The 8581-nt window shown below is 35.3% G+C and overlaps 3 protein-coding genes across 3 annotated transcripts; 1 reads left to right on the top strand and 2 right to left on the bottom strand.

Moving 5' to 3' along the window:
• The first annotated feature begins 612 nt into the window (after positions 1–612).
• Positions 613–3264, top strand: LOC100633227 (alpha-methylacyl-CoA racemase-like). The gene is made up of 16 exons (XM_020003838.1): positions 613–705; positions 946–1012; positions 1059–1157; positions 1203–1300; positions 1374–1435; positions 1510–1554; positions 1615–1689; positions 1753–1852; positions 1898–1946; positions 2005–2064; positions 2257–2323; positions 2388–2460; positions 2536–2599; positions 2668–2717; positions 2767–2876; positions 3045–3264. The coding sequence occupies exons 1-16, from the start codon at positions 630–632 to the stop codon at positions 3105–3107; spliced, it is 1158 nt and encodes a 385-aa protein (XP_019859397.1). The 5' UTR covers positions 613–629; the 3' UTR covers positions 3108–3264.
• A 330-nt stretch (positions 3265–3594) lies between these two features.
• Positions 3595–4217, bottom strand: LOC100633101 (histone H3.3-like). The gene is made up of 2 exons (XM_003390423.3): positions 4115–4217; positions 3595–4026 (listed from the first exon to the last, which is right to left on the bottom strand). The coding sequence occupies exons 1-2, from the start codon at positions 4139–4141 to the stop codon at positions 3658–3660; spliced, it is 396 nt and encodes a 131-aa protein (XP_003390471.1). The 5' UTR covers positions 4142–4217; the 3' UTR covers positions 3595–3657.
• Positions 4218–4278: 61 nt separating this feature from the next.
• On the bottom strand, positions 4279–8256 carry LOC100632974 (FACT complex subunit Ssrp1-like). Its single transcript, XM_011409170.2, has 8 exons — positions 8102–8256; positions 7754–7981; positions 7230–7296; positions 6520–6631; positions 6221–6444; positions 5539–5730; positions 5273–5376; positions 4279–4588 (listed from the first exon to the last, which is right to left on the bottom strand). Exons 1-8 carry the CDS (start codon positions 8185–8187, stop codon positions 4438–4440), a joined length of 1164 nt encoding a protein of 387 aa, XP_011407472.1. The 5' UTR covers positions 8188–8256; the 3' UTR covers positions 4279–4437.
• Positions 8257–8581: the final 325 nt, after the last annotated feature.

The following is an 8581-nucleotide window of genomic DNA, read 5'->3' as shown; positions in this document are numbered from 1 at the left end:
GAGAGAGAGAGAGAGAGAGAGAGAGAGAGAGAGAGAGAGAGAGAGAGAGAGAGAGAGAGAGAGTGGGAGAAAGAAAGAAAGAAAGAAAGAAAGGAGAAAAGAAAGAGGGAGGGAGAGGGAGAAATAAGTCAGGGAGTAACATAAGAGAGAAAATAAATGAGTACTAAATGTACATGTATAGTATCCACATTGTACACAAAACATGATGGTTACTCACCGATTCCAGTTATAAACAAGAATATAATAAAACCCATTATCCAGCGATTTTTCTTAATGGCGGGTTCAAGAAGCCAACTATAACGATGCATCGATATTAGACATACATAAAAACCAGAGACTAGTAAATACTCCTCACCACTTCGCTGTTGTTCCATCAGCATGATTCGTGTAATCGTCATCATCACTATCTTCTTCTGAAGTCAGTGGTCTCAGTTCCTGGCCGGTCACCGGCTACACGTTAAAGAATAAACAGAGATTATAGAAACAATACAAACTTCCAGTTACCGTATCAGCTTCTGCGATCAGTTGCAATGTGTCTCTTTCCTCGTCTTCAGAGGTGTCCATATTTTTACATTAAGCCACACCTCTTAGGTGTGGCGATTAAATAAAAAGTATCTAGCAAACTAGCAATGGCACTCAGAGGCATAAAAGTAATAGAGATGGCTGGATTAGCTCCAGTTCCCTTTGCTGGGCTGCTGCTAGCAGGTAAGAGCTGCATTTAAACTAAAAACATATTTAAAAAATAATGCTATATTTAAATCTTTGTAGATTTAGAACTAGACCATCTACATGTATCTTAAATTTTGATTTTTAAAAATTAATTTTGACATGTTTTTTATCTTTCTCACCACACTGATGTACATGCAATATATATATATATATATATATATATATATATGTTATGTTATATATTTTAGATCTTGTAAATGATTATTATTTATTTAGATTTTGGTGCTTCTGTTATACGAGTGGACAAACCCAATGAACTAGTGCCAATCAATCTAATGGGACGGTATGAAAACCCCATATGAAAATAATAATGATACATTATGTCACAGAAAGAAACGATCGATTTGTATCGATGTCAAGAACCCAAATGGTGTAGGCGTGGTAAAGAAACTATGCAGGAGTGCCGACATTCTCCTTGACTCTTACCGGTTAGTACAGAGATCATGTGAGAATCATGTGATCAGTTTCCGTAGACCGGGAATTATGGAGAAATTTGGAATGGGTCCAGATATCCTGTGTTCCATTAATCCAAGACTTATATATGCAAGACTGACTGGTTTTGGACAAAAGGGCAAGTTTAGGAGTGTAATAATTATAGTACAGCCTCTTATATCATGATTTCAGCATATTCCTTGACACTGTAGGCCCGTTGTCTTCAAGAGCTGGTCATGATATTAACTATCTTGCTATATCTGGGATTCTATCAGTAAGACAGTCCAATTATATAATGCATAATCTAGTGTATGCATAATTACAATGATACTGTGTCTTCATTTTAAGGCATTAGGCAAAGCAAATGACAACCCATTCCCACCAATCAATCTTGTAGGTATTATCTATTATTACTGATAGGTTCTATCATGATTTATTATGTACAATCATTAGCTTGCTGATTTTGCTGGGGGTAGTCTGATGTGCCTTCTTGGGATATTAATGGCTTTAATGGAGAGAGAGAAATCAGTGAGGACCAGCCCATTGATAAGCTATGCCTGTATGTACTATAATGTATGATGGATCTTGCAGGGATTTGGTCAAGTGGTGGATGCTTCCATGACTCAAGGAGTTGCATATTTGAGCACTTTTCTAACAGACGTGAAACGGATTCATTTGCCAGTGAGAAAAGGTAGAGCAGAGTTTTCTCTGTGAAGTTTATTTTCCCTTTTACCAGAGAAGAGAGGATACGGTATGCTTGATGGAGGTGCACCTTTTTATACCACGTCAGTGAACTTTGTGATAGTCTAACTTTATGAGTACATTCGCATGATTCCTCTCTAGATATGAGACGTCTGATGGTGAATTTATGGCAGTTGGTGCCATTGAGCCACAATTTTATAGGTATTGAGTTATTTGTCGTTATTTTTAATATTGCTGATTTTACAATTTAATTTAATTGAGAATTTAATTTAGTTTTTAAAATAATTATCATTGTCTATGACTATAGTTATTGTTGCCGTTATTTTTAAATAACACTCATTGGTATTAAAGTTATCAGTATGATTAATTGTATGTTTAATTTTTTGTCACCAGAGCACTGTTAGATAAACTTGGGTTGGACAACTCACTTTTAGCAGAGCAAATGGACATGACGAAATGGGTGAGTCAAGTGTCCTTGATTCAAGAGATTAATTGGATAAAACTCGGATACTCCGTGATATTAGGAATCAACAAAGGAAATGATTGCTAGAGTATTTTTAACAAAGACAAGAGAAGACTGGACCAAGATATTCTCAGGTAATTAAGTGGACTATAGGCAATAACAAACTACAATATTATTCATGTACCATATTATTATTATTATAATCTAAGATATTGATGCATGTGTTGAACCTGTTCTATCAATGAAAGAAGCACCACAGCATCCACACAACAGGTATCCATTAATGCTGGATGCATGCTGTTAAGAATTACAATTCAAAATGCCCTGCAATCTTTTTCTAGGCACACAAAGACTTTTTCACTTGATCCAGAAATTCAAGAATTCGTTCCAAGTCTGTAATCTCTTTTATAGGTATTATTATTGTTATTATTGTCTTCCAGACCCTGCTCCTGTGTTGTCCAGAACCCCTGCAAGCATTGGTTCTTTTGACCAACCAGATATTGGGCAAAACACAATGGAAATACTAAATGAGCTCCAGTACACAGAAGAAGTATGCAAATGAGAAAATTAAAATTTGATGCCCCGGCCTCTGCTATTGAAAAAGTTTTGCTAATTTTTTTACTTACATACAGTACATATACTTTCTGAAATTTGAAGTGTCTAATCTATGATAAAATCAAGAGCATATACTGTAGCTTAAGTCTAAAATTCTTTTTAGGAAATTTCTAAATTAATCATAGACGGAGCTGTCAAGCAGAACGAGATTAAATCAAAGATATAGATTCAAGAGTGAATGCATATATTTTTAGAACAGTTTTAGTCAGGCAGGCCCGACTGACTAGGTTATACATGTAAATTTACATGTACATGTATATACTTGCCTGTTAATTGTAATAATTTATTATTTTTATCATGGTTGAATAATCCAGCAAATCAAAGTGTTGCATAGAATTGACCTAATGCTACATCCAATAATATCACACACACAACACAAAATTTTTTTAAGACCTGCAAATTTTGAAGATTTCGAATCCATAAAAATTAAATTTATATAATATATACCGTATGGAATGAAATTTTGGAGCTAGTTAAATTTGGCGTTTTGATAGCCATTCACCAAAATAAAAATCCGCCATTTTGAACCATTATACGCATGCTCAATGGCACATGGCCACAAATTCACCAATCACCAAAATTTAGTCCCTCGAAAATTTCCTTCTGTACGGTACAACCCTCGAAAATTTTGTGCTCTATTGTATCGAGTCAAGTTATTATACAAGTAGATCGACTTGCAGTATTTTAAAATAAAAATGACTATTATCATGATAGATCTATAATTCTCTTATGAGTCTCAGTAGTCTTATATCACGAGGCATCAGAGTGACTCTTTTAGCGTGGTGTGCCAGGAGGTTGCTGTCATTCATTATACTCACCAGGTAAGCTTCTGCTGCTTCTTGAAGACAATCCAGGGCTGCCTTTTGCCATCTCATGTCATGTGAACGATTAAATCCCCGGAGGACTTCGCTACAAAGTCGACAGAAAGGGAGTCGTGGTATGAGCAGAAACACACTCTTTTGGTAGAATCTGATCTCTCTTAATGCAGCGGTTCCTTTTCGCCTTGTAGTTGTGGGTATTGGTGGGCGCTGTTGTGGGGCACGTGAGGTCCCATTCCGTCCCTGAGACTTTCTTGACTGTATGCTCTAAAGTGGGAAAACTAAATTAAAAGGAGCGTCCTAACAGAATACGACTCATGTGTACACATACACTCTTAAACTTTGGCTATTATACCTTTCTTCCTGCTGATTTTCTCACCATCTTAACTCCAGTACTTAACAAGTTTGAGTTTTCTGACCTGTTCTTCCCGCCAAATTGCAAAATTCCAACCGACCACACCCACACTGTAATACCGCGCCGCGCGCAAATTTTGCTAAATCATAAACACTCGTCAATCATTAAAAATTTTTGGCAATCCGCCAAAATTTTACATTTCAGGAATATTGTTAACATTACTGAGACAGTACTCAATAGTCTAGGCATAGTAATTTGGTTCATTATGAATGGATATTTGGATTTAAGTGAGTTCAATCAATCAAAATAGCATTTTGATAGTATTAATCAGACTCATCATCATCAGTCATCTCTGCTTCTTCCTCCTCCTCTTCTTGTTTAATGTCATCACCAGAGGATTCTTCAGAATCGATATATTCTTTACTTTTAAACTGAGTCTTCGATGCTGATGCTGACTTGCTTGTTGTCTTCTTCCTAAATATACAAAAAGGACACCAATCCATTAAGTATAGGGGAACTATTTATCTATCTATCTATAGCATAAAAATACACTTAAGTCTTGACTGAGCTAAGGCTTAATTTCATTTCCTCATTTTGCTATCAATCTATTATAGTGGATAATTCTTGCAGAGTTTAATTTTCATGAATTTCATGTTTGTAAAACACCTCTAACAGGGTCAGGTAGGATCAATCAAAGGCAAAATTATGATCAACCTACAGGGCTATTCCAGAGCTTTGGGAGTTGGAACCCAATAATACTGTCCTAACTCCTAATTATGAACCTGTCCTTATTTCAAAGGTTCATTAATACACATTACAATTGTATTGGGACTGATGCTACCTGTCCTGATTATAGAAGTGTCCTTATTTTAGAGTGTCCACAATAGCAGGTTATACTGTACTGTTACTAATTACCGTACAAGATGATTTATTGGTGAGAGTAATATTTGGCGTATTCGTCTGTGGAAAGTTAATGGTGAATATTATATTGGCGATTGAGTATGCCATATTGAGTGTGCTACAGTTTGAAACAAAATGGCGGATTTTGTATTGGCAATTTCTTTATAGAACCGCCAATCGCCAATATTAATTCCCCACCAATAAATCATGTTGTACAGTACTTGCAATACATAATTATTATCAATATCAGTCACATACGGCTTTGATGATGAAGCTGAAGATGGTGCTTTCCCAGTCCTCTCATATTCTTTCATATCAATTAAATACTGCTCCTTCAATTTCTTTGCCTTCTCTTCCCATTTCTGTTTGGAAACAATCAACAAAAGTCTAAAATGCATATATATACAATGTACATGTACAGCAATCTAACAAATACATGTACATGCATGTATTAAAACATACATGCACAATAATACTTTTTTATATGAATTAACATGTGATATCAGCATGCACAGTTCTCTTACCGATTTATCCTTTAGTTCCTTCCACAATTGTCCAGCTTTCTTACTCATTTCAGTGATGGAGAGCTCAGGGTGCTTCTTCTTTAAACTCGGTCTCATCTCCTGGAGCCATAGCATATAGCTAGAGAGAGGTTTCTTCGGACAGTTAGGGTCCTTCTTCTTTTTCTCTTTCTTGCCTGTAGCTCCTCCTTTCTCCTGAAATATTTTAAAATTAGTGTATCTTGATATTATTAATAATCATCATTACTAAAACCAATTATACTAATTACTATTACTGGCAGTTATAAATTATAATTATTTACATGTAATTTGATCACTCTTTAAAATGAAGTACATGTACATGTGCATATAATGTTGACTTTTTGTCTTGTCTTTGAATTTGAGTACCGTATAGCAGGATATTTTGGAGGGAATCAAATTTGGCAAATTGGTGTTTTGATAGCCATTCGCCAAAAAATCCGCCATTTTGAGCCATTATATGCATGCTCAATGGCACGTGGCCACTAATTCGCCAAATTAAAATCCACCAGTCACCAAAATTAGCAATTTGCTAAATTTAACTTCCTCCAAAATTTCCTGCTACACTGTATACATGTGCATAGTGTACATGTAAATACATTACAATATTATTAATTACTAATGTTATTATTAATTATTATTAATTAATTACAATATCATATCTTACTTGTTTCCTTTTCTTAGCTACGTTAGTGTGAGTTTGAGGCTTCGACCTCTTTTTAGCTTTCGGCTCTTCCTCCTCTTCCTCTTCTTCTTCTTCTCCACTCTCATCACTGCTACCTTTAGTCTCTTTCTGAGCTCCTTGAGTTGAGCCTCCATCACTCACAGCTGCATCTGAATCATACTCTAAATCATCATCACTGCCGCTCTCTTTCGCCACAAAATCCGAGTCTTTGGGAAAGAGGGAGAGAGGAAAAAGGAACATTGGTAAATACCTACATGTATATGTAGTATTAGAGGATTTACCATCTTCACTACTAGCTTGCTCTCCCTCTGCTTTCATTCGAGCAAGGTACGGATCGTGTTCATCGGATGAATTTCCAGAGAGTTCATCATTATAAGATACATGTACTTTACTCTGAAAAAAAGAAGAGAAATAAAAGTGGCATACCGATAATGTAGAGCTGATAGGCTACTGTCAGTGTTTCCCACAAAGCATGCTAAGTGAGCTAAAACAGCATCCTTCATGAGCTGACAAGCACTACAATAGTACAGTACGTTACTTTTTGAGTAACTTTAAAAATTCATAAAAAATCTAATTTTGATCGGAATCAGCTCAAACTTACTACACAACATAAGAACATGTATATGCATCAGAAAAAGTTATAAAAGTGGAGAATTCTCTCCTAGTCATTTTTGACAAAATTTGACCAAAGACCTTGTACTATAGTACAGGGACTTTGGCTCAATTTTTGAGTAACTTTAAAAATTCACAAGAAATCCAATTTTGATTGGAATCAGCTCAAATGTACATGTATTAACATGTACATGTATGTGCATATACATGTACATACATTACATGTTAGAAAAAATCAGAAAAATGGAAAATTCTCTCCCAAGCAATTTTTGAAAAAAAATGGTATTTGTCAAAATGTCTGGAAACCCTGAAGCTATAGTAGTAACTAAGAATAGCCATAAATACATGTACATTTATTCTGATAAATATTTATTCTTACGGAGCCTTTATCTTTAATCTTGAGTCGTTTCTCAGTAACAAACTCATGCAGCCTTGTGTAATCATCTCTAGAATAAAATGGTAAAGGAAGGCACTAATTGGATAAAAAGATGATAAGGTTGTGATGCACATTTACATGCACATGCATTATCATGAACCATTTTCAAGGTTAAAATAATATTTTATTAATTTTGCAGGTTAGAAATAAAAAATGACATAATTTAGAGTAGCTACATACGCCTGTAATTATGAACCGAAAATAATAAATAGCAAAAAATGTAACAATCATGTATTATTAAAATAATACATGTACATGTACTTCACATTACTGGCAGCTAACAATTGGCAAGTTTTAATTTGATGCTTTTTCATAATTATATGCATACAGTAGTCCATGCAGTTACATGTATGAGATGAACATGTACAAACAGTACATGTGCAAACATGTACATGTAATCCTTTATCAACAGTCTCCCAGAAATCAATAATAGTTTCAACACTACATACATGTACATGTATACCAACCTCATCAATGAGCTAAAATGGTGAACGACCCCTTCCCTAGTCTCTATATCGAAATCAAAAGATCTCGATACCCCACCAGAGGCCATCCTAGCAAAGTTGACGTTAGCAATATCTTCAAATTTGATAAAAAGGGCGGGTTTGTGAACGAACATGAATCCCTTTTCAAGAGGGTATAAAAAGCCAGCTGTTGCCTTGCAAGAACAGGCTACAGCATTCTGACCGTTGTTACTGAGAGAGAGAGGGGGGGAGAGGGAGAGAGAGAGAGAGAGAGAGAGAAAGAGGGAGGAAAAGAGGAGAAAATTACGTAAATAATTTTAAAATGAAAGTGTCTATAAGATAAATCGTTACTTTTTAAAACTGCCCGGAACCATTAGCTTCTTTCCAACGAGCACTTTCATCAAACGAGCAAACACTTCCATTAAAGGACCCTCCATCTCCTGAGTCAGTTTCCCCCCATACTTCTCCTTCAAGTCCTCTCTAACATTGATGATCAAAAATTGAAATAAAAATTATAAATTTGCTCTAAAAAAGTTGGCAAAAAAACACGGGCACAGCTAGGGTATTCCTCATCAAAAAAGACTCTTAATTCATTTTAATTCAGACTCTTATTTCCTTGCAGTATAGTTTATAATAATAAAAGTGTGCCTTTGTACTGTTTTTGTGCTAACTGCAGCTAACTGAGGAATGTGGCAAAAAACTTTCGTGCTTTGATGGCTCCCAGTCTATTCCTAATTTTGATTTTCCGAGGACCATCAGTGAAGCTCCAATTGATGCCTTTCATTAACCTGCAAATATTTTGCAATTTTGAATTTCATGGTGTCATTCCAA

The sequence above is a fragment of the Amphimedon queenslandica genome, unplaced genomic scaffold (assembly GCF_000090795.2).
Source record: "Amphimedon queenslandica unplaced genomic scaffold, v1.1 AMPQUscaffold_12511, whole genome shotgun sequence".
NCBI classification, from domain to species: domain Eukaryota; kingdom Metazoa; phylum Porifera; class Demospongiae; order Haplosclerida; family Niphatidae; genus Amphimedon; species Amphimedon queenslandica.
Note: the sequence above shows the minus strand (reverse complement) of the source record. Positions and strands in the feature narration are given on the sequence as shown.